The following is a 26,959-nucleotide window of genomic DNA, read 5'->3' as shown; positions in this document are numbered from 1 at the left end:
ATGTTTGGATCTATTTCTGAAATGTATTCTGTTCCATTGATCTGTATATCTATTTTTATACTTATATGATACTGTCTTTATTACTGCAGCTTTTATAGTGAGTCTTGAAACGAGATAGTATGTCTTCCAACTTTGTTCTAAGTTTGCTTTACTACTTTAAATCCTTTATACTTACATGTAAATTTTATTTTATTATTATTTTTTTAATTAATTTATTTATTTTTGGCTGTGTTGGGTCTTCATTGCTGCTCAAGAGCTTTCTCTAGTTGGCTGCGGGCGGGGGCTACTCTTCGTTGCAGCGCGCAGGCTTCTCACTGAGGTGGCTTCTCTTGTTGCAGAGCATGGGCTCTAGGCATGTGGGCTTCAGTAGTTGTGGCTCACGGGCTCTAGAGCGCAGGCTTAGTAGTTGTGGCGCACAGGCCTAGCTGCTCCGTGGCATGTGGGATCCTCCCAGACCAGGGCTCGAACCTGTGTCTCCTGCATTGGCAGGTGGATTCCCAACCACTGCACCACCAGGGAAGTCCCCTTGCATGTAAATTTTAGAATTAGCTTGTCTATTTCTCCAGAAAAGCCTACTGGCATTATAATAGAGATTGTATCACATATGTAGATCATTTAGTGAGACTGGACATCTTAACAATATTGAGTCTGCCACTTCATGATCGTGATATATCTCTATGTTAATATAGGTGTTCTTAATTTTTTCCTGCCAATGTCAAGGTCTTACACACCTTTCATTAGTTTTATTCTTAGATATTTGATGTTTTACAATGCTGTTTTAAATGATGTAATACCTGAAAGTTTTTACTTTCTGTTTGTTGCTAATATATATAAATATAATTTATTTTTCTATATTGACCAGGTACTATGTGAAATTGCTAGATTCACTTAATCATTCTATTCTTTAAGATTTCATAGGGTTTTATACATACATAATCATATACCGGATAACTATAATTTTCTTGTTCTCTTCTGATTTCTAGGCCTTTTATTTCTTTTTCTTCATTTATTGCATTGGTTAGGACCTCTAGTACATTGTTCAGAAGTGGTGAGAGCAAACACTTGTTACTGATCTTAGGGGAAGAGAGTTTGTTTACATTAGGTATGATGTTAGCTAAATGTTTTCCATAGTTATCTTTTATCAGTTTGAGGAAGTTCCCTTCTGTTCCTAGTTTGCTATAAGATTTTATTATGTTGTTGAGTTTTATCAAAGACTTTTCTGTATCTATTGAGATATTCTTCAGATTTTCCTCTTTTAATGTGGAGTAGAACATAAATTTTTTTGAATGCAAAACCAAACTTGTATGGCTGGATTTGATTTGCTGCTGGGTTTTTTGTTTTTAAGGATTTTTACATCTGTGTTCATGAGGGTTTTGGTCTGTAGTTTTGATTTGTAATACTTTAAGATTTTGGGATCAGGATTATTCTGGTATCATAAAACAAGTCAAGAACTGTTCCTCTGCTGCTTTTTTTTCTAAAAGAGCTTGTGTTGACTAAGTATTATCTCATCCTTAAATTATGAGTAGAATGCACTGGTGAATTCTGGAGAGGGATTTCTGGAATGTGACTGGGATTTCTTTATGGAATAGTTTTTATTATAAATTTGATTTCTTTAATATATATGGGGTTGTTTAGCTTTTCTATTTCTTCAGTTTTGGTCATGTGTTTTCCAAGGAATTTGTCTATTCATCAAAGGTGTCAAATTATTAGGTGTAAAGTCTTTGCAGTATTTCTGCATTAACCTAATAATGTCTGCAGCATCTGTAATGATATGTTCCTCTTTTCACTCCTGATGTGAATAATTTATGATTTATCTTTGTTTTGATCCATCTTGCTCCTAGAGCTTTATCAGTTTCATTACTTTTTCAAAGAACCAACATCTGTCTTTGTTCGTTTTCTCTTTTCTTTCCAGTGTCTGTTTAATTGATTTCTACTTTTTATTTTTAATATTTTCTTCTACTTTCTATCTGGTTTACTTCTACTTTTCTAACTCATAGAAGTGGGAGCTTAGAATAGGAATTAGTAAACTTCTCCTGTGAATATTTCAGATAAGTGATATTTAAGGCTTTGCAGACTATATTGTCTGTAATTGCAGTTACTACTCAACTCTTTCATTGTAGACAATACATAAATGAATGAGCATGACTTTGTATACTGATATTTGATTTTCATCATAATTTTCATGAGTCATAAAATATTATCGTTCTTTTCATGCCCCCCCCCCAACCATTTAAAAATATAAAAACTACTCTTGGTTTGCTGGCCATACAAAAGCAATGTGCTGGACTTGGCGTTTGGAATGTAGTTTGCCAGCCCCTTGCTTAGGTCATTAATACTACAGTTTAATTTTTTTCTAATTCAAGTATTTAAAGCTATGATTTTCAAAGTACCACTTTCCCACACATTCTGATTTTATATATATGTGTGTGTGTGTGTTGTGTGTGTGTGTGGTGTGTGTGTGTGTGTGTGTCTGTATATATATATATATATATATATATATATATATATATATATATATATATATGTTTTTTTTTTTTTTTTTTTTTTTTTTGGGCCGTGTCATGCAGTGGATCTTAGTTCCCCGACCAGGGTTCAAACCCGAGCCCCCTGCATTGGGAACACGGAATCCTAACCACTGGACCGCCAGGGAAGTCCTCTGACTATATTTTTATTAACCTTATTTGTGATTTATTCTTTGACCCATAGATTATGTAGAAATGTGTTATTTAATTTCCAGATCAGATATTTGGGCATTTCTTAGATATCTTCTAATTGTTTATTTCTAATCTAATATTATTGTTATCCAAGAATATACTCTGTATGATTTCATTTCTTTGGTGTCTTGATATTTTGTAGCATATAGACTATTTTGGTGAATGTCTTATGTATTTGAAAAAATATGCATATTCTGGAATTGGTTAGTGCAGTTCTATAAATATCAGGTCAAGTTAGTTGATAATATTCCAGTTTTCTGTGTCTTATTTTAAATCTCCAACTCTTAATTGTGAATTTGTCTACATTGTCTTTCAGTTCTGTCAGTTTTGCTACATGTGTTTCAAAGCTCTGTTGTTAGGTGCATACACATTTATGATTGTTGGGTGTAAATTGTTCTTGTTACCACTGTGAAATGTCCCTCATTATCTCTAGTAATATTATTTGCCTTGAGGTTTACTTGGCCTAATATTAATAAAGCCACACAGTTTTCTTGCTTACCATTTGCATGATACACCTTTTTCCACCCTGTGTATTTATATTTAAATTGGCATGGTTAGTCTATTTACATTTAATGTAGTTATTAATATGGTTGAGTTTAAAGTCTCCCATCTTGATATTTATTCTGTATTTATCCCATTTGTTATTTGTTACTCTGTTCTTGTCCTGCCTTCTTTTTGATGAACTAGTTATCTTTTAGAATTCCACTTTTCTCCTCTGTTGACTTTTTAAAAATTAACTTTATGGGGTATAATGAAACACAATAAGACACTGATTTAAAGTATATGTTTTCATGAATTTTAACAGAATTATACACCCATTACCAAAAAGTACCCTTGGAGTTTTTGCAGACAGTCTCACAGCATCACCCTAAACAACCATTGATCTGCTTTCTATCATTATAGATTGTATAAATCTTTTCTAGAGTGACCTATGAATATAACATGTCTTGCTTCCTTCACTCAACATAAAGTTTTTGGATTCATCTATGTTACTGCACGTATCCATAATTTATCCCCTCCCTCTTCTGTACCCCAAGTAGTATTCTATTGTATGAATATACCACATGTCATAATTTGTTATCCACTTGGATTATTTCTGGTTTTTGGCTATCATGAATGAAGTTGCTATGACTATTTCTGTCTTGAATCCATGTGTGGGCATATATTTAGGTTAAACGTGGGTAAATAACTAAGATTGGCATCACTGGATTGTATGATATATGTGTGTTTTTTTATGGTAGCTTTATTGAGATACAATTCACATACCATAAAACTCACCCATTTAAGGTACAAATTCAGTTGCTTTTAGTATATGCACAAAGTTACGCAGACATTACCACAGTCAATGTTAGACCACTTTTATCATTCCCCAAAGAAACTCTGGGCCCTTTGGCTATCACTTGTCAGCTCCACCTTCCAGCTCAAATTTTTTTCCCATTTGTTGGGGGTGACTTTTAATATTTTCTCTTGTGATTTCATTAGTAGTCCCTCTTGAGCAAGTGGTTCTTAAACTTTTTGAACTTTGGATCCTTTACCTTCTTATAAATGATTGGAAACCCTAAAGAACATTTGTTTATGTGGGTTATATCTGTCAATATATCTCATTAGATGTTAAAACTGAGGAATTTTGAAAATATCAAAATTATAATTTTAAACCCATTACATGTTGATACAAATAATATTTTAACTTTTCTAAAGACAAAAAGGAAATTAGTGGGAAACATGACATTACAGTTTTTTTTTTGTTTGTTTTGTTTTTTTTTTTTTATGGCTGTGTTGGGTCTTCGTTTCTGTGCGAGGGCTTTCTCTAGTTGCGGCAAGTGGGGCCCACTCTTCATCGCGGTGCGCGGGCCTCTCGTTATCACAGCCTCTCTTGCGGAGCACAGGCTCCAGACGCACAGGCTCAGTAATTGTGGCTCACGGGCCCAGCTGCTCCGTGACATGTGGGATCTTCCCAGACCAGGGCTCGAACCCGTGTCCCCTGCATTGGCAGGCAGATTCTCAACCACTGCGCCACCAGGGAAGCCCGACATTACAGTTTTATAAACCTCTTTAATCGAAACTTCATAGAAGGTAGTTTGTTGTCATTGAAGCATATAAAGAAAATCATACATGTATTTAGAAAAGGGAAGAGTATTTTAATATTCTTTGTAGATAATTGCAGATATTATACCAAAACTTGACAAACTGTGTAGTATCTTAAGTTCTTGTTCCAAGATTGAATTTGAGAGCGCTACAATGATCTTTTCATTGGTCTGTCTTACGCTTGGAATGAATCTTTTACCTATATATGATTTTGTAACATCATGCACTGGTTATTTGGAAAATATTGGTTCACTGAATTATGTAGATCTTCCACATATGTGCCCACATTGACATAGTTCATTATTTAATATTTAAAAATCACATTTCTGAACAACCCCACTGATCTCAACAGAACAATCTTTAAGTATTGGAAAGCTGTCAGTCTCATGGTGCTTTGTCCAAGTTTTCTAAAATCTCAGTTTTTGCTTGAATGCTCAAATTTTATTGTTGGCAGCAAAAAGTATCAGTTTTTCTTGAAGTGACAGACTTGCTTTGTTCACTTTTCAGAAAATAATCTACTTCAATAAAGATAGTTTTCCATCAGAAAAAGTGGTAATTCAGCTTACAGCTCAGTCATGCAAATGCTTTTTCTCGACAGTTGTGGAAACACAGTTTGCAGCAGAAACGCTTTGTGTGTACTTCCCATCTTGTCATATAGAATTTAACACATATTTAAGGGTTGAGATTTAATTAATTTTACAGCTTCATCAAGGACCTTCCTAAGTAGAACTGGCTTTTTTTCCCCCATGCAAGTGCATGGCAGTGAAAAATAAAATAACTATTGGGTGTCAGTGCCTTGATTTGTGCTAAGGTGGCAGTAGTTATGAACCATTTTTTTTGTACAGTCATCGCATATTTTGGCACAAGTTATTCTAGGATAAATTGAGATGTAAAAAAATAATTCACCACTTGTGTTTGTTACTATGCATTCACAGTAAAGAAGATTTTTGATGATTAGTTGATACTAGTATCAGACAAGTACAGTCAAAACAGAAAGTCCAACCACATTAGTAAGGCTAAAGTACAATTCAACATACCAGATTTTAACTCATTTTCTGTATTTACAGTTAAGTCTTTAATTCAGTGATTTACTTTATCATTAGAAAGCGGAAGTGCCTGTTTCTTTTATTGACTTTTTTTTTTTTAAACATACACACACTCATCTGGAAGGTAAGACCTTCCAGATTCATAATTTATATATTTATTTATTTATGGCTGTGTTGGGTCTTTGTTGCTGCGCGCGGGTTCTCTCTAGTTGTGGCGAGTGGGGGCTACTCTTTGTTGCAGCACAGGGTCTTCTCATTGCGGTGGCTTCTCTTGTTACGGAGCACGGGCTCTAGGCACGTGGGCTTCAGTAGTTGTGGCATGTGGGCTCAGTAGTTGTGGCTCATGGGCTCTAGAGCACAGGCTCAGTAGTTATGGCGCACAGGCTTAGTTGTTCCGCAGCACGTGGGATCTTCCCGGACCAGGTCTTGAACCTGTGTCCCCTGCATTGGCAGGCGGATTCTTAATCACTGCACCACCAGGGAAGTCCCTCTTTTATCAACTTTTATTGAGCAGGCTTCAGCACAAACTACTGTGCAAGAGTTTATAAGTCTCTCATAAATTATGTACACTTCTTTGACCAATGCAATATGATAACTTTTTAAGATATCTCATTGGGTTTTGTAATTTAAGTTTGAAAAGCTATAACTTTTTGGCTTTTAAAGATCTCATCATGTGTACATTTAAAATATTGAGTTTCTTTTTTTAAAACGGAATGATTGTTCTCAAATGCACCTGAATTGGCACCATAATTCTATTTGAATATGTTCTATTGCATAAGACAACTTAATTTTACAGCCAAAGGGACATTAGTTTTATCATATTTTCATTTGTGATTTACAGTTTCGTTCAGTTTCCTTGGAGTACATTCCCCCCTTTCATGAGTTAGAGAATTCTATGTCGGTTTCTTTTCATCACTTGCAGTAATGGATTGAATTCACAAGTCGCCCAGCTCCCTTTTTCAATCCAACAATCCATTTTTAGTTATAAATATAAATTTTCTTTTATTTAAAAAGAGTTACTAAATTCTAAAATAACTGTTTTAGGTGAAATTTTTTTTTTTTTAAACGTGAAAGCCTTTTTTTAAAAATTTAGTTAATTAATTTATGGCTGTGTTGTGTCTTCGTTTCTGTGCGAGGGCTTTCGCCAGTTGTGGCAAGCGGGGGCCACTCTTCATTGCGGTGCGTGGGTCTCTCACTATCGCGGCCTCTCTTATTGCGGAGCACAGGCTCCAGACGCGCAGGCTCAGTAATTGTGATTCACGGGCCCAGTTGCTCCGCGGCATTTGGGATCTTCCCAGACCAGGGCTCGAACCCGTGTCCCCTGCATCGGCAGGCAGATTCTCAACCACTGCGCCACCAGGGAAGCCCTTAGGTGAAATTTTAAAAACCAAATTTAATAATATTGCAGAGCAAAACAAGAGTACTCTTACTATGTTTCCGTATATACATAGAGAGAGAGAAAAAAAAATAAAACTTTGAGATTTCAGAATAATTTATTGGATCATAATGAGACTACAGAGATTATAGCAGGTATTAGTGTTGCAGACAGTAAAGGCACAGTAGAAATATTGAACACAAAGATCTTTTGTATTTACTCATAGATTTGCCTTAGTGGTATTCATTCCATATTGCAGATTTAGGATCCCATCTGGTATTATTTATTTTATGCCTAAAGAACTTCATTTGTTATTTCTTGTGGAGATCAGCTGGAAATGAATTCTGTCAGCTTTTCTGTCTCAGAATGTTTTTAAAGTGAACAGTTTAAAAAATTTATATATTGACTATCTCTTGCCAATTTTTCTTACAGTTTATATATTCTGAGCCTGTAGCCATTACCTACTACCTTTTAATCTTCATTTATCTTACACAGGTTCTACATGTGTTCTTTATGTTTAATGCTTATCCTCAGTCCTCTAGTTATGGTCTGTAGTCATTTTTGTTTTCGAAAGCTCATTTTCTGGTAGATGCCACACGAAGCACTCATGGGCACTATTATCTGAGTTCTGTGCTTAAAAATCAGTTTTACTGAATATGAAATCCTTGTCTCACAGTTTCTCTTCTTGATTTTTTAAAATGTTATTCCATTTTCTTCCAGCATAGAAAGCATTGCTTTCAAAGTTTGATGGTACTTTAATTTTCCCTGTGTAGATAAATGGATTTTGCCTTGTTCTCCAAAGGATTTTTTTTCTTTAAATTCTGTTAAGTTTAGGATCTTGGTAGTTGTTTTTCTGGGTTGATAGTTTTAGTTAAACAGTATACTCTGGGAATTTCCTGGTGGTCCAGTGGTTAGGACTCCAAACTTTCACTGCCGAGGGCCCGGGTTCAGTTTCTTGTTGGGGAACTAAGATTGCACAAGCTGCGCAGTGGTTGCAGCCAAAAAAAAAAAAAAACTAGTGTACTCTTTCAGTATGTAATTTCATATATTTTATTTGAGGAAAACTTTCTGATATGCTCTTGTTTTGGCTTCCGTCTCAGGGCCTACTGTTTTCTGTCTGTTGGATCTTCTTTGTCCATATTCAGTGCTTGTCACATTTTGATGTCTTAAAATCCAGCCCCCCTCCCCCATTTTACCTTCTCTTTCTCTTAAAGGCATAATCTATTCTATTTACTCACTTTTATGTCTGTTCTAGTTTAGTGTTTATTTCGAAATATTTTTCTCTTATTTCTAATTATTTTGTTCTGTTACTGAGTTTTTTCTAACTCTGATGTATGTGTCATATCACTTTCTTAACTTTTTTTGTCTTTTTTGAAATAAAGGTATAATTTTTGTCTGTTCTCTTGTGCTTTTTTTTTTTTTTTTTTTTTTGGCCATGCTGCACGGCATGTGGGACCTTAGTTCCCTGATCAAATCCACACCCCCTGCAGTGGAAGCACAGAGTCTTAACCACTGGACCACCAGGAGAGTCCCTCTTATTTCATCTGCTGTCATTAAATTGGCCTGCCATGCTTTCAGTTGAATATCTACCTGTTAGCTATTTGGGGCTTCTCCTGTTCTCAGATGTGTCACATGCCATTTTGCTTTCGTTTGCACTGGTACAGATGTTTTGGCTGTTGGTTTGTTCTCATCTGCTTGCAGTTTGGGGGAGAAACCTTGTTTCCTGCTTTTGTTGTAAATTGGCTTTTGGGGTTTTGTTGTCTCTTTAGTTCTCTGTGTTTTTCCTTTGGGATTCAGAGATTTAAGAACACCACCTTCCCAAGATTTTCCCTTTAAAAGCCTATCTTAGAGACAACTTTTAAAAATACAAACTCCAGACAAGACATTGTAGGGTTATTAAATTTTTAAAAATAACCTGTACAGTAATGTAGAAATCTTGTTTTTCCTAGTTCCTCTTCTAAAAATCATATTATATCCAAAAATGTCCCCAAATTATATACTTGAATGTTTAAGGAAGAGTAGGATTTGGTGACACGTTTCACAATTGGAGCATCATCAGACATTTGAATGCATTATTCTGAAGGATAGAATTTTACTGTCAATGACTGCAGACCTTTAATCCTGATCTTAACAGCTTCCTCTTTCTCTTTAGAGACATAAGCTCAAGTATTTGAATATATTCTCAATTGACCACAGTATAACCTTTTCTGTTATATGTGGTACCTCCATATTATCAGTTAGCTTATATACTATTGGTAAATAGGGAAGTAGTTTCAGTATAACATGGGTGGGTTTTGGTTTATACATGATTTTTTCTAAACTGGACAAGGGGATCCTGAATAATGGGGGTAGAATTTTATACTGCACACAGAGTTTTTAATTAAAAGTGGTAAGCTGTGTCAGGGGTTCCGTCTCAGAGAGGTACACCCTGGTCTAGCAGGGACTCTTCTTTTCATATGGCAGTTTGCATTTCCTTTTGTGTCCATTTTAGCAGTCTTCCTGGCTTAAAGCTGCACTTCTCAGCTCCCATAAACCCTTGTTTCTACTTCTTTGTTTTTAATACCTTTTATTAAGCTCTGAGGAAGCATTTCAGCTGCTCTTAGCTGCTTAACTGGGGTGTGCAAGTTATTTCTGGAGGTCCCAATCATTGGTTTTCTTAGTGCTGTGGTTACAGAGTTACAGGGGCATTGGCTGATCTGCCCCAATGTACCCCTCTCTACCCTTCTGGACCCATTTTTTTCCCCATAAGCCTTGTTATTTTTAGGGTTGCAGAGTGCAAAGTTTCCAGGAATGTATGTATGTATTTACATTATACCAGATGTACTAAGAGACTTCAAGAAAATGCTGGAGCTTAGTGTAGTGAGGCTTTACAGCATTGTTTCTGTTCTTGAAGGACTTTAGAAAAAGAGCCCCTATAATTCTCCTGTAATAAAGATCCAGTGTTTGGGATTTGAGGCTTCCTATTCATCATTTTTAAATGCAGGGGAATAATAAACAGTAAAAATTTGAGGAATTATGTTGTGGATCACTGAGGGTTTATTTTGTGCTAATGAGATTGTTTTGGTGAACCTACCTAAAATTAGAGAAACTGGTGAGTAAAAGTAAAATTCTGTATTGGATGATACTTACAGTATTATCTTTTTTCTATTTTGATCCTGGTAGGGAATTGTAATTTTGGCCATTTACAATACCAAGGTTTGTTTCAGAAATAATAATATTCAACTTACAGAAAATGCATAGTAGTATACTGTATTATTCTTTGTTGTGGAAAAATCTAATCCTTATCAAAAGATTTCAGGTACTTTCACTAAAACAGCAAGGAATTATAGGCCAGTATTACAGTAATGGAAGAAGATTGCTCATGTGATGGATGAAAAAATTGTACTCTAGAAAAATTGTACAGATGAGGAAGATGGATGTATAAATGGAGAAAAATCAGGTTATTGCGTGGAGTATAACATTTTAGTTAAGTCCTGATAAACCCATTGTAAGTTGAAAATGTTGTAAGCTGAAAATGCACTTAAGACACTTAACCTACTGGATGGACATCACAGCTTAGCCCAACCTACCTTAAACATGCTCAGAACACTTATATTAGCTTACAGTTGGGCAAAATCACAAGTGTTGAATATCTTATGTAATTGATTGAATACTGAAAGCGAAAAACAATAGTTGCATGGATACAGAATGGTTATAAGTGTGTCAGTTATTTACCCTCATGATCAAGTGGCTGACTTTGAGCTGTGGCTCACTGTGGCTCACTGCTGCCGCTGCCCAGCATCACAAGAGAGTGTAGTACCTGCAAATGGCTAGCCCGAGAAAAGACCAGAATTCAAAATTCTAAGTACAGTTTCTACTGAATACGTATTGCTTTCACATCACTGTAAAGTCAAAAAATCTTTAAGTCAAACTATCATAAGTCTATATTGTAAAAATAGTGTAAACTGGTCATGTGGATTTGCCCCATATAAGGAAATGAATAGAGAGCTTTGTTAAGGAGTAGACTCCTTAGTGTTGATTTGGACATTTTGAGAATTGACGTTAGGTGTGTGGCAGTGGCAGGCCCTATTAATTTTGTGTCATTTTTGGTACTATGTGATAATGCCAGCAAATTCCAGTGGGGTTTGCTCAAGGAAATGACCCCTGTTCTTTTGAGTAATTCTAAAAGTAAGGAAAATTGCTGGAAACTTAGACCACATTGTGAGATTCAGTATTTCAGTAGCATGAAAATTTAATGGACCCTGAGGAAAGAATCTGAATTGTGAGGATGCTGTAATTATATTTGTGTATTGTAATAACGTTAATAAATACTCTTACGACTCTGTCAGATTTTTTTCTGTGTTTTCTTCTACTGTTAGGTATTAATTCTGTTTGTTTCTCCTAGATATGAAAAAAGAGGAGAAAGCATATTACAACATATTTTATCTTTTTAAAAATCTGAGCATAGTTGACATACAACATTATATTAGTTTCAGGTATATAGCATGATTCAATTTGTTTTTTGGTTGCGCCACACGGTATGTGGAATCTTAGCTCCCCGACCGGGGATCGAACCTGCGCCCCTGCAGTGGAAATGCAGAGTCTTAACCACTGGACCGCCGGGGAAGTCTGATTCAGTATTTTTATATATTGCAAAATGGTTACCACAATAAGTCAAGTTAAAATCTGTCAGCATACGTAGTTACAGAATTTTTTCTCTGATAACTTTTAAGATTTACTCTCACAGCAATTTTCATATATGCAATACAGTATTATTAACTATAGTCACCATGCTGTACGTTATATCACTGCAACTTAGTTATTTTATAACCTTTTGTACCTTTTGACGCCTATCACCCATTTCACTCATCCCCACCTCCCTGCCTCTGGCAACCACCAGTCTGTTCTCTGTATCTGTGAACTTTGTGTTTTTTGTTTGTTTTTGTTTTTTAATTCCACATGTAAGTGAGATCATATGGTATTTGTCTTTCTCTGTCTGACTTTTTTCACTTAGTGTAATGCCCTTTAGGTTCATCCATGTTGTTGCAAGTGGCAAGAGTTGATTCTTTTTTATGGCTGAATAATATTCCATTGTTTATGTATGTATGTATACGTGTGTGTTATATGTGTATATATATATTCACTGCATTATTTACAGTAGCCAAGATATGGAAACAACCATATCTAACTGTCCATCAATTGATAATGGATAAAATTGGCTATTGTAAATAATGCAGTGAACATGGGGGTGCATGTCATATTTTATCATTTTAAAAGTGTAACCTGTAGGGAATTCCCTGGCGGTTCAGTGGTTAGGACTCGGTGCTTTCACTGCCATGGGCCCGGGTTCAGTCCCTGGTCGGGGAACTAAGATCTCACAAGCTGCGTGGTGTGGCAAAAAAAAAAAAAAAGGGTAACCTGTAAAGCAGAATGACTCTGTTCAATGCATGTTTTTCCCTCTTATATCTTAAGGAAGAGAGAGAAAATCCTTCAAAACGGAGTAGAATTGAACGTGATATAGATAATAATTTGATCACATCAACACCAAGAGCAGGAGAAAAGCCTAACAAACAAATATCTCGAGTAAGACGGAAAAGTCAAGTAAATGGAGGTTTGTTAATGTTTACGTATTGCTTTATTAGGTGTAAGTAGAGTTCTCACTTGACATGTTTGTGTTCTGTTTTTAAAAATCTACTTTGAGCAATTTCTGCCTTATTTTTGTAATCTCCTTTGTATTAAATATTAGTGGCATGAAGTAAATAAAAATTTACCTTCCTAATGTAAATCTACTTTGATGAATTAAAGTGACAATTAAAGGCAGAGCAACTAGCTTTATACTGTTTAGCATGAAAATGTATATGAAACTCATTTCTTAAAGCAGTAATAATTGTGACTTAATTTATTTGAAACATGTACAAAGAATTTGTTTCTGGATTATGGAATTTCAGAGCTATAGGGGGGGCTTGGAGCTCTCAGGTCCACAGTTCTCAACTAGGGGTGTTTCTGTCCCCTAGTGGACGCTTTTCAGTGTCTGGAGACCTTTTTGGTTTGTCACAACCTGTGGAGGGATTGCTACTTGCATTTGGCAGGTGAAGGTCAGGGGCACTGCTAAACATCCTACAATGCACAGGACATCCTCCCATAACAAAGAATTATCCAGCCCAAAAGGCAATAGTGTTGCTGTTTATAAATCCTGTTCTAGATCAGTACCTTATTGTATTGCTGACAAGCTCCTCAAAGTCAAAAAGGAGAAAAAAAAGATGGACAAGCAGAGAAACCTATACAGAATAGCACTTTAGAGCATGGAGTGCTACCTTTTAACCAATACTATTTTAAACACAGCAGTGATAATAATTCCCTGCCTCTTTCCTCTTAATGCAGTGATGTATCTCCATTGTTAGAATTGACCATAAGGGAGAAAAGGGATAAACAAGTTAAAAGAGCTCTAACAAAGAAGGAAAGAAATGTGCTGAAGTTGTGGAGGGTCAAGGATGATTTATTAAGACATTTGTATTTTATATTTTCCCAAAACCCATTAAATTTTTTTTATTTATAAGAAACTTAAAAAAAAAACTGGTTATTCTTCCTAACTACTCTGAAATGGTGCCTCAATATCCATAAGTAGTTTTTGACACTGCTGTATATATAGTCTTCTGCTTCAGTAGAACTAGTTGCCTCTATTTATTTAGCTGTTACTCATTAGAAATAGATTGGGAGGTAAGTTTTGTGAAGTAGGCAGCATCCCAAAATGTAAATAAACAAAGACAAAATCTTGCATTTGTGTTTTTCATATTGTAACTTGCTTGCTTTACTTACAAAGAGTTTATTTCATTTTCTGTTACACTGTGTTGATTTGAAGACTTTCAGTCTGTGTAATTCCAGATATAAATCTACTTTGTAAAAACTCAGTAAATTTTAGCATTTATAAACCATTATAAATAAATTTGTTATAAAGATCATTTGATTTACAAGTGATTTACCTCAGGATTTCTTGAAATAATAAGCTTTCTAACATTAATGTTCATCAGTTTTCCTTATGTATTCTGAGGGAAAAAGTTATTTTTATAATGAATGGTTTAGAACACATTTATGAAAGTCATGTTTTCTAGATTGCAACTATTTTTGTTGTTTCTTTCTTAGAAGCTGGTAGTTACGAAATGACAAATCAACATGTAAAACAAAATGGAAAATTAGAAGATAATCCTTCCTCTGGCAGTCCTCCAAGGACTACATTGTTGGGGACCATATTTTCTCCTGTCTTCAACTTTTTTTCACCAGCAAATAAAAATGGTAAATATAAGTCATTAACCATAATTTGGGTTTAAAAGAGTAATTGTTTTCCTGCCTTTTTAAAAGATCTGTTTGATTTTTTTGGCATATTTTTGTTAGCATCTTATGTTTGTTTTCAGCCTCATTAAAAATACACAGCCCTTTTTTTTTTTTAAAGAATATATTTTCTTTCTTTTAAATTTATTTACTTTATTTATTTATGGCTGCAACGTGTCTTAGTTGCGGCACACGGGATCTTTCGTTGCGGTGTGTGGGCTCCTCATTGCGGCACATGGGCTTCTCTCCAGTTGTGGCATGTGGGCTCTGTAGTTGTAGCACACGGGCTTAGTTGCCTCACAGCAGGTGGGGTCTTAGTTCCCCGACCAGAGATTGAACCCAAGTCCCCTGCACTGGAAGGTGGATTCTTAACCACTGGACCACCAGGGAAGTCCCAAAAATACACAGCTTCTAAAAGGCTTTTTTTTTTTTTTTTAAGTGACTGCAATAAATGTAGGTTATGTTTAATTAACTATCTGAAAAGCTAGATGATAAACTTTGGGCTGGAGGGAAAGTATTATTTTTTCTGTGTTGGGATGATTTCTGCATCTTTAGAGTGTGTACAGGAGAGAATTGAGAAGCATTTTCAATATTCTAGATCAGTAAAGTAGAATTTATTGAATATTTTGAGTGAGTTGAAACCAGATTTTTTTTTTTGTAATACAATTTATTTTTATTATCATTTGCTTGTTTTTTCCCCCTGTAGGGAATCTTCAGTTTAGACAAATAGTAAAACTACCCTAATTCACATGAATTGAAGGTTCCCGTTGTATGCCTTTGCAAAAAAATAAAAAATGGCCTCTTTCTCAACATATTTTTTTAAAATTAGCTGGTGTCCTATTTTTTCTGATAATTAATGTCTAATTTCATACATGATAATTTAGTCTGTAGATTATTTGAGGGTAAGAGGTCATGTCTTTATTTTTGCATCTGCCATGTTGTTTAATACAGTATTGGGCACATGGGAAATAGCCATTAAATACCTGTTGCCTGATTTCTGGATGATAAAGCAATTTTTAAAAGGCAGAATGGTGCACTGTAAAATCAAGATGATGTAGGGGCAGAAATAATGTATATTAGCACATTAAAGGACTGTGAAGTCCTAGAATAGAAACAAAAAACTACCTTTAACTTTGTTTAACCCAGTATTCCCTAGACATATCTGACCAAGTACTCTTCTATGGAACATCTGTTAACATCTTAACATCTTTTAGAACTAGTGCCTCCATCTTTTAGAACTAGTGCCTCCTCTTTGGAAATGCTGGTGTAGTGGGAAAAGAACAGGCTTTGGAGTTAGATAAACTTGTTTTAAATTTGTTCCCAGCTGCCACTGTTTACTTATGTTACGCTGGACCAGTTCTTTAAACTCTTGAGCCTCTTAATCCATGAGAAAGGGTAATTATACGTAAACGTGAGGAGTGAAGATTCCAGTTCACTCAACAAATATTGAGCATCTACTATGTTCCAGCCATTGTGATAAGTATAATAAATTTTTATAGGTGCCTTGAGAGAGGTATGGAACAGTAGAGCATTCAAAGAATGGAATGGTCCTGTATTCTGGGTGGTGGCTCACAAAAGGCTTCATAGAAAAGCTGAATCTTGAAAGATGGTAAAGGGCATTCCACGTAGAAGGAGCAGTGTAAGCAAAGGTACAGTGTATTTCAGAAACAAATTAGTTTGTCACAGATGGAGCATCAGATTTGAGGAGTGCACAGGAAGGGATAAGATAGGAGAATTATAAAGAAGTCAGATTATAGAGCCAATTTTGTAGGTTTTTTGAACTTTATCCTTAGTCATGGGGGGATGATCGAAAGGTTTTAAACTGTGAGTAATATGAACAGATTTGTGTTTGTTTTTTTTTTTTAAGTTTACAGATTTTTTTTTTTAATTTATTTATTTATTTTTGGCTGTGTTGGGTCTTCGTTGCTGCACGCGGGCTTTCTCTAGTTGTGGCGAGCGGGGGCTACTCTTTGTTGCAGTGCGCGGGCTTCTCATTGCGGTGGCTTCTCTTGTTGCGGAGCCTGGGCTCTAGGCGCACGGGCTTCAGTAGTTGTGGCTCACAGGCTCAGTAGTTGTGGCTCACGGGCTTCAGAGTGCAGGCTCAGTATTTGTGGTGCACAGGCTTAGTTGCTCCGCGGCATGTGGGAGCTTCCCAGACCAGGGCTCGAACCTGTGTCTCCTGCATTGGCAGGTGGATTCTTAACCACTGCGCCACCAGGGAAGCCCAGATTTGTGTTTTCTGAAGATCTATTTGGCAGTAGCATGTAGCCTAAATTCTAAAGAGGCTGGATGCAGGGAGAACATTAGTAGACTTGTAGACCATGTGAGACTTCATACAACCTTCCTTGTGGTATTAGAGAAGAAAAGAAGGATCAAAGATATAGAATGGACAAATTTTGGGAACAGATTGGAGGTGAAAGAAGAGAGAGAGTAAGATGTACACATTAGATTTTCAAGAGAGAAAAGTAAGTTCCTGGGAGATAGATAATTGAATTTAATTTGGGCCATGCTGAGCCTGAGATGCCTTGAAACAACCAAATAAAAATGTCTACTAACAATTTGTCATTCAGGTGTGGGGCTTAGAAATCTGGATAAGCAGTAGAGCATGGTATTATCAGCTTATAAATATTAATTGAAACCAGTGGAGTAAATGGTCCATTTGGTTCATCAAACTAAGACCAGAATCTTGTGGGAAGACATTTAAGGACTGGACAAAGTTAAAGAAGCCAACAAAGGAGAAATGGAGGAAACCAGGAGAAATTGAGTCATAGAAGCCAAAGGAAGAGACTATCAAAACCCAGGGTCAAACAATTGTAAAGATAGAAGGAAAGGAAATGAGCATTGAAAAGGTATCATTAAACCTGGTAATTAACTGGTCATTGGTTTCGTTTGCCAGAAGAGTTTCAGAGGAGTGATTGGAGTTGGCAGCCTAATCCATGGGTTAAAAGAGTGAAATGGAGAGTAAGAAAGGGATCAGCACATATAGATTACTGTTATGAGGAACTTGAATATGAAAAAAACTAGAGAGCTCACGAAACCTCAAGGGGTGTTTTGTATTTGTGAGAAGCAAGCATGTTTTTAAGCCTCAGGGGAGGGTCTAATAGGTTGAACATAAGGGAAAAAGAAAAACTAATGAAGAAAGTTTCTAGGATCTACTGATAGGGATGGGATCAAGAGAACAGGTAGAAGGATTAGAATTGAAACAAGGAGAATAGACATTTTTCTCTGATGCTGGAGGAAAGAACGTTTGGGCAGCAGTAGTTCATGTTTGATAGAATTTTTTCTTTGAAGGAGGACATGGTATCATTTTGCTGAGATGGTCCTGGTGGCAGGGATTGAAGAGAATGAAGGTTTAGAATGTTTGCTATTGGATATAAGTAAAAGAAGCTGAATGACTCACACACAGAAATACTGAGCAGCATGTTACAGGCATAGCTAAGATTAGAGGATTTTATTATTTGGAGTACAACCAGTCTTTATAATTGTATTGTTTTCTTTATTACCTGGGTCTAGTGCCTGAGAAGCCTGTTAGTTAGATTGATTCAAGAGGGATTTCTATGATGAATGACAGTGGAAAGACAAGGAAGCGAGGACAGTGAGGCTGCTGGCTTGAGAGTGGTTTAAATAATACACCATGAAGTCTGACTAGATGAGGAGGGTGGAGAAGAAGCCATTGAGGGATGTGTTTGGATAAAAGAGATTGGCTTTTATCAAACGTGAAGATCACATGTAATAGAAATAATTAGATAGATAGATAGCTAATTAGAAGATTAGGAGGTGTGGTAGGAGATTAATTATTTGAATTTTAGGTTTCAGAGGTGAACAGTTTCTCTGTGATAGTGTCCAGGTTGTAGCCATGGTAATAACTACTAAAGAGCATTACAAATGTAGATGGAGCTAAAGAGGGCAAGACCTTTGAGGGTTAGTTATTGGATGAGTCATTGACATCACCTGTAATAACTATATAGGCATTTAATAGAGCAGTAAACTGGTAGCTAGGTGTTAAATTCCTCTGAGATTGAGAGAGGATGCTGGCAATAGATGGTAGGTGACAGCAGAGGGCATAAGTGAAGAATTGTATAGCCAGGTGACAGCAATCTCAAAGGAGCAAACATTTTTACACATTAGTGGAAAACCAATGATCTGGTGGCGGCAATGGAGGTAAATGAATTCTGATTGAGTAACAAGTATGGGAGAATAAACAGCTTTGAGGGAAGGGTATCAGGAAAAGAGATGTCTTTTGGAAAGAGGTTAAATGTAAGGCAATGAGGGAGAAAGAATATTCTGTGAGGAAGTTGAGAGTTGTTGTAGGTTGATTTTGTTGTTGACAATGACATTCGGAGGATTTCATAAAGAAATGGAGACTTGGGGTCAGTCCATAGTGGAAGAAAAATTGGGCAGCGGGTTCATCTAGGGGATGGTTGAATATAATGAGGAAACTAGCTTCTGTCTTTGTTATTGAGACGGAATCTTGTTGAGAAATTGTTCTTGTGTCTTTGAATAAAAAGGTTCTCATGGTTAGGGGAACAGTTAGCTCATTTTTAGAGAACTATCTCTGGTTTAAAAATTACAACTGCACAAAATGGCTAGGATGCTTAGTACTAGAAAGATCAGGAGCTGTTTGAGGATAATGGAAAATTGTGTGTGTGTGTATTTGTGTATTGCTCAGCACATAGTAAGCACTTAATAAATGATATTTGCTTTAATGAAGAGAAGTTCTGTGGTCAACAATACTGTATGACAGTTGACCCAACAACAACATGGGTTTGAACTGCACAGGTCCACTTATACAAGGATTTTTTTCAATAAATACTATAGTATACAGTCTGTGGTTGGTTGAATCTGAGGATGTGGAACTGTGGATATGGAGGGCTGATTGTAAAGTTATTCTCAGATTTCTGACTGCATGGGGGTCAGTGCCCCTAACCCCTGTGTTGTTCAAGGGTCAACTGTATATACTTCAGAGTTCCTAAGAGACTGGATCTTAAATGTTCTCACCACAAAAAAGAAATAATTATGTGGCAGGATAGAGGTGTTAGCTAACGCTTAGTTGGTAATCTTATTGCAGTATATAAAGTATTAAATCAATACGTATACCTGGAACTTACACAATGTTAATTATATCTCAATAAAAAATTTTTAAAGTTCTAAATTTACTTGTTTGACTATAAATGGGTGTTTCTAAGCTATTTGAACACTCTTAAGAAAAACTTTGTTCACAAATATTACTCTAGCTTATAATAGTCTTTATTCCTTATTTTTGAAATGTCTAGTAAAGACTCACTAAATAATGGTTATCCTCAGCTTTGTTTCTGTTCCATTTAGTTTTTCTAAATATTTATGAATTTTTATTGAATATATTTGACATATAAACATTGTATAAATTTAAAGTGTACAACATGTTGATTTGATAATTTATATATTGTAATATGATCATCATCGTAGTGATAATTAGCATGTGCTCTCTATCATGTTATATAATTATTCTTTCTTTCTAGTGGTTGGAGTAATTAAGTACTAGCCTCTTAGGTTTGATGATTATAATACAATGTTGTCTGTATTCACTATACTGTGCATTAGATCTCTAGGGCTTATTTATTACTTGTTTTAAGTTTGTTCCCATCTTTCCCCACCCACTATGAGCTTTTAAGTGACGATTAATGTACAGTTAATCATGATTTCAGGAACATCAGGATCCGATTCCCCAGGACAGGCTGTGGAAGCTGAAGAGATAGTAAAACAGCTTGATATGGAACAGGTGGATGAGATCACTACCAGTACTACTACATCAACTAATGGAGCAGCTTACTCAAATCAAGCAGTTCAAGTGAGGTCATCAATAAATAATGGTTTAGAAGAAGCAGAAGAAACAGTTAATCGTGATATCCCACCCCTTACAGGTAAAAAAGATTCCTTTTTTTCTTATACATTTTCATGAATAGTTTGTAAAAATACTACTGTATTTTTTCTTAAATAGGCAGATTAAATGCGTAAGTTTTTCTTCCTTGAAGTTAATAAAATTAAAACTGGAAATAAAACTTTTCCCCCCAAATCCAGTCATTTTGAAATTGAATTTTTTTAAGGTTATTTTGACTGCATATTAGTCACTTTACAGTTTAATTATGTGTACCAATCTTACCACTTAGAGAAATTTAACACAGCTAACAAAATAATATGCTTACATTTATGAACATACTTATTATAATTGCATGAGTCTTAGATCCTTAAGGTCTGAAGTCCCTCCATAGAGGTAGTCTCATACCTTCCGATTTGTTTCATATACAGATGATATTCCCAAAGAAGCTTCTGTTCTTGGGTCTCTCCTATACACAAACTTTGCAGCCTAATCCTGGATGCTTTTAAAGGCCTAACATAATTGTTAGGTCCCTGAGCCAGTTGTTATGGAAATGTAGAAACATGTGAGGTCAGCATTTGTTACCTCTGAGGGTTGTGGTAGATAGACATATAAGGCTAAAAGATGAAATTGTATTGCATTATGATTAAAAGCAGAAATAAAACTGAGGATGGACATCTTTTCCCAGAAGGAGAAGATCTTAGACTTTTATTTTAGATTTGTTTGTTTTTCCTTGTGGTGCCAGATATTTGAGAGAGCCGAGTACATATATATTGGTTGAGAAATAAGTTTGGCATAAGGAAGCAAAATGATGATCTCTCTGATAGAAAGGGGAAACTTGAAAAAAAATCATTGAAACAGCATGATACATTTAAAGAAAAAATGCATACAATTATGAAACTTCTATACAGTGCAACCCTATATCAGTATGAAGAGAAAAGCAGCATAATAGAGTTAAGGTTTATTTTATTTTATTTATTTTTTAAATTTTATTTATTTTTGGCTGGGCTGCATTGGGTCTTCGTTGCTGTGCGCGGGCTTTCTCTAGTTGCAGTGAGTGGGGGCTACTCTTCGTTGCGGTGCGCGGGCTTCTCATTGCGGTGGCTTCTCTTGTTGCGGAGCACGGGCCCTAGAGCGTGCAGGCTTCAGTAGTTGCGGCGTGTGGGCTCAGTAGTTGCAGTGCGTGGGCTCTAGGGCATGTGGGCTTCAGCAGTTGTGTCACGTGGGCTCAGTAGTTGTGGCGCATGGGCTTAGTTACTCCAAGGCATGTGGGATCTTCCCGGACCAGGTCTCGAACCCATGTCCCCTGCATTGGCAGGCAGATTCTTAACCACTGCGCCACCAGGGAAGTCCAAGGTTTATTTTAAATTTGTCAAATAAGGAATTCCCTGGCCATCCAGTGGTTAGGACTCTGTGCTCTCACTGCTGAGGGCCCGGGTTCAGTCCCTGGTCGGGGAACTGTCGGGTTGTCCAGAAAGTTTGTTTGGGTTTTTCTGTAAGATCTTAAGGGAAAAACCCAAACAAACTTTTTGGCCAACCCAATAAAATCCCACAAGCCATGTGGTGTGGCACTCAATCAATCAATAACAAATAAAATGTTAGTATTGATAATGTTAAATTATAATGTTATAATTTAAGAATAATACTGAACCTAACGAGCAAATCTAATGCTGATTACTTTGCCTGGTGTTACAGGCTAGTGAATGATAAGGTATAGACTGAAGCCAGGGCTTTTGACTTCTTTGATGTTTTTTCTGTTTTTGTGCTTCTATATAAACCTTTGTACTCATTTTTTCTGACAACTGTGCCTACCGGGAAGGGATTTCTATAACTTTAGTTTCTAGAGGGGAAAAGTAAGATTTACTCCATTTGTCTCATTCATTCGTTTTTCTAACATTTAATTGAACACCTACTTTTGTGATGGGCACTATTTATAAAGATGACTAAGATGTGCTCATTGACCCTGAAGAGTATATGATCTAATTGATGAGCCAAGTATACACAAAAATTACTGTACATTGTGGTGAGTGCTGTTACAAATAAATGAGCAAAATACTGAGGTGGCACATGGCAGTTACTCTGGGAGGATCATGAAAGGAAGAAGTAAAAGTTTTGCTGATCTTAAAATATGAGTATGAGTGACAAAAGTGGTACTTTTCCCCAACTTCAAGAACGTAGCCAAAGAGAACAAGAAGGAAGGAGGCTGGCTCTACCATTTACTTAGCTGTGTGACTTTAGATAACTTATTTAAGCTCTCTGAGACAGTTTTCTTAGCTTTAAAATGGTAATAATAATTTAGAGCTTTGAAGACTAAATGAGATGAAATATGAAAAATGCTTAGCATGGAGGTGCTCGAATACTAATTACTTCCTGTCCCCCTTTCTCTGAGATTAATAGGAATTTGAAACAGTAAAGTGGTAGGAAGATATATTTTTCCATTTGTCCCCTTGTGCTAACGAACTGTTACTGGCATAAAGTTGTTAGAAATGAACAAAAATTCTGCTTTACATCTGTTGTCATTTATTGAACGTACACACTGTATTGGCTCTGTCTCAGAAGGTATTAATACATGGTAATAGCAAAAAACGTACGTTTTTATCCTGAAAGACTACTATCCACCAGTATTCCATTCCTATAGACGGATTACAGCAATTTTTATTGAGGTCCACTGTCTTAGTCCTTTCAGGCTACTATAAAAAACTACCATTTGGGCTTCCCTGGTGGCGCAGTGGTTGAGAATCTGCCTGCCAATGCAGGGGACACGGGTTTGAGCCCTGGTCTGGGAGGATCCCACATGCCGCGGAGCGGCTAGGCCCGTGAGCCACAATTACTGAGCCTGCGCGTCTGAAGCCTGTGCTCCGCAACAAGAGAGGCCGCGATGGTGAGAGGTCCGTGCACCGTGATGAAGAGTGGCCCCCACTTGCCGCAACTAGAGAAAGCCCTCGCACAGAAACGAAGACCCAACACAGCCTAAATAAATAAATTAATTAATATTAAAAAAACAAACAAACAAAAAACTACCATTAGACTAGGTGACATATAAACAATAGAAATTTATTTCTCATAGTTCAGGAGTCTAGGAAATCTGAGATCAGAGCCCCAGCAGATTCAGTGTCTGGTGAAGATCTGCTCTCTGGTTCATAGATAGCTGTCTTCTTAGTGTGTCCTCATATGCCAGAAGCTATGCAAGCTCTTTGGGGATCTTTTTTTAAGAGCATTAATCTCATTCATGAGGGCTCCACCCTCATGACCTAGTGACCTCATGACCTCCCAAAGACTCCATCTCCAGACACCATCACATTGGGGATTAGGTTTCAATATATGAATTTTGGGGCAACACAAACATTCAGTCTCTAGCATCCACCTTAAACTTTCATCTCCAAGACATTACCTGTTTAGCTTGTAAGTTATCTTTGTCTCATTGAATTTAAGTTGCAAATATTGTCTTAGAAAATTCCCAGCATACTTTCTGAAGCTTTATCAATTGATCAAATTTTAATTCAAACTTAGAATGGACTATGTGTCATGGAATATAGAATTGTTTCTTGATTATTTTTAAGTTGCTTGTAAATGCGAAGTAAAATAATGGGTCTTCTAAAGCACTGATTTCTATACACAGCATAATTTCTTAACTTTTAAGATCATAGACAACCTTGAGATTCCTGTAAAAATGTACCTAAAACATTTTTTCATAAGTCTTTAGGGGTTTGTAGACCTCTTAAAGCCTGTTCATGGATCTTAGGTTTAAAACTACCTTCGGGATCTGTTGTCAGCACACATATATTGACTGCCTGTATGTACTGTGCACTTTGTGAAGTATTACTGCTATGAGCACCATGAAATTTTTATGTTTATACATACAAACATCATCCAGTTAGAAATGGAAATTTTGTGGAGTGTTTTTTCCTAATAATACACTCCACAGTGTAAGTAGTAAATAGTAGGAAATAGTGTAAGTAGTAAATTTTCTCTTAGCTGTTAGGGATTTAAATTTTGCTAGCCATGATATAGCTTGCCGCTTTGTCTGTAATGGTAAATTTTTCCTTTGGATCCAGAGTTAGATCTATGTGTTTATAAATTTACTTTTAAATACTGTTTACAAATTATTTCTGTCTTATCTTTAACCTAAAATACACAGGGCTTCAGGAAGATCTTAATAAAAGCAGTAAAAATGTATACTTCATGGAAGCATTAAGTGAGTAAAAGCAACATTTTGTTTTTCACTTTGTTAAATAGCACCAGTAACTCCAGATAGTGGTTATTCATCAGCCCACGCAGAGGCCACCTATGAAGAAGACTGGGAAGTATTTGACCCGTGAGTTTTTTTTTTTCCCCTTTCTCTCTTTGAATGGAATGAAAGTACATGTATAGAGGGGTGGCTGAATGGTATATTGCAAAGAGCATTTGACCTGTAGGTATTAATACTTTGCTGAGTTACTGAAATACTAATTTGTATATTTTCAGTTTTACTTATGTGTTTTATAAGTTTGGTTTACTAGGTTAAATATGCATTATTTAATTAAAAACTTAAAGATGGGCTGAATTTAGTAATATGTTTTATATTTACAAAAAAGTAGAAATGTTGAAATTTTCTTAAAATTTGATTTATAGCTATTATTTCATCAAACATGTTCCACCACTGACAGAAGAACAACTAAATAGGAAACCTGCCCTTCCATTGAAGACAAGAAGCACACCAGAATTCTCCCTAGTTTTAGACTTGGTAAGTATATTATCTGTAGAGTTAGGGAAAATAAAGGCATTAAATTCTTTTTTAAAAATACTAGCCCAAAATACCTAAAAGAATACAAGTGAATGAATAGCCTTACACATACATTTACGATAAAAACATGTCTTAGGTGTTCTGAAATGTTTTTATTTTAAGCACAGTCTAATGCCAGGGCCGCCCCAATTTGTTGGTTTCCAGTACCCTTTGAAAATAAATTAGGCTTTCTTTTTCTTTTTCTTCCCCCCCAACCCCCGCTATTTCACTATTTTTCTATTTAAATTAATTATTGCCCCCATACTCCTATACCCTTTGTTTTGTTTTTTAATCTCCCAATAAATTCTAATTTCATGGCTAGATTTCAACCTTTTTTGGGGGTGGGGGGCTCACAGTCATGTTCCCCTGAAGGACCTAGGTCTTAATGAGTTAACCTCATGCAAGACTATACTCCTTTTCTTGTTCCTTTTTGGGGAGAGGGGCAATCTATGTAATACTTAATACTAAGTATTAGTATTATCTAATACTAATATCTTTATTAATAGACTCTCAAAAGCATGACTTCTTAATGCTGACTAATAAAACCTTTAATATGCTCTCTTGGTGTGAATTTTAAAATTTATATTTTTTTAGGGTTCCGGAAGAGCTTTGAAAACTGAATATCTCTTATCTTTTCCTAACCAAATTTAATATATGGTCACCATTATCTACCATCTGCCGGCAATTTCTTGATATTAGCAAAAATATGTATCTATTATATAATACTGGAAAACATTTTACTATTTAAAAGCCTTTGTTACTATTAACCTATAATTGGAGATGTGGTTTAGTTCTTTTTAAAAAATTTTATCTTGAGGAAAAGCATATTTTTTAAATCTTAACTAGCATGTATAGTTGTTTTGAGAGTTCAGCACCTTAGCCTTTGCCTAGCCAAAGAGATATAAGATAGGTATCCAGAAGGCCTAAGTATTTAAGGTGTTTATTAGAGGATAAGTAGGAAAAAAAGAAAAATTTTGAAACTGATTATGAGTAGTTTAGATACGATGTACAGAAACTGAAAAAGATTTTGCTAGATTTTTATGTTAGCAGTTGATGTCACGATAGCAAGTTTGGCCATACAATTTTTAATCCATAAATAGAGAGGGAAAGATAATAGATAAAAGATAAAGATAATAAATAGAGAGGGAAAGATAAGAATTGGTGAGCATAAATGAGTAATTTTACAGAATTGGGTAAAGAAGAATGATCAAAATTTAGATAGGCTGTAGATGAAGAAAGTAGAATTAGTTATGATTCAATTATAAGAAAGAGAATACCTTTTTTAAAGATACTAAGGGAATACCTTGAATTGTGTACTCTGTTCTGCTATTAAAAGAAAATGTGGGTGGACCTAGAGTCTATCATACAGAGTGAAGTAAGTCAGAAAGAAAAACAAATACCATATGCTACCACATATATATGGAATCGAAAAAAAAATGGTTCTGATGAACATAGTGGCAGGACAGGTATAAAGACGCAGACGTAGAGAATGGACTTGAGGACATGGTGGGGTGGGGAAGCTGGGACGAAGTGAGCTTTGACATATATACACTACCAAATGTAAAACAGATAGCTAGTGGGAAGCAGCCGCATAGCACAGGGAGATCAGCTCAGTGCTTTGTGACCACCTAGAAGGGTGGGATAGGGAGGGTGGGAGGGAGGCTCAAGAGGGAGGGGATATGGGGATATATGTATACATATAGCTGATTCACTTTGTTATACCGCAGAAACTAACACAACATTGTAAAGCAATTATACTCCAATAAGATGTTAAAAAAAAAAAAGAAAAGAAAGTGAGGCATATCTAGAGTATTTTTT

The 26,959-nt window shown here is 35.9% G+C and overlaps 1 protein-coding gene across 1 annotated transcript in view; it reads left to right on the top strand.

The window, feature by feature from the left end:
- Nucleotides 1–26,959, top strand: part of CTDSPL2 (CTD small phosphatase like 2) — a 75,158-nt gene that overhangs the window by 26,319 nt on the left and 21,880 nt on the right. Inside the window, exons 3-7 of the mRNA XM_059913402.1 lie at nucleotides 12,672–12,810; nucleotides 14,340–14,489; nucleotides 20,210–20,425; nucleotides 24,616–24,694; nucleotides 24,991–25,102. Coding sequence (XP_059769385.1) covers nucleotides 12,672–12,810; nucleotides 14,340–14,489; nucleotides 20,210–20,425; nucleotides 24,616–24,694; nucleotides 24,991–25,102 — 696 coding nt within the window. The remainder of the gene's footprint in view (nucleotides 1–12,671; nucleotides 12,811–14,339; nucleotides 14,490–20,209; nucleotides 20,426–24,615; nucleotides 24,695–24,990; nucleotides 25,103–26,959) is intronic.

The sequence above is a fragment of the Balaenoptera ricei genome, chromosome 2, assembly GCF_028023285.1.
Source record: "Balaenoptera ricei isolate mBalRic1 chromosome 2, mBalRic1.hap2, whole genome shotgun sequence".
Lineage (NCBI taxonomy): Eukaryota > Metazoa > Chordata > Mammalia > Artiodactyla > Balaenopteridae > Balaenoptera > Balaenoptera ricei.
Note: the sequence above shows the minus strand (reverse complement) of the source record. Positions and strands in the feature narration are given on the sequence as shown.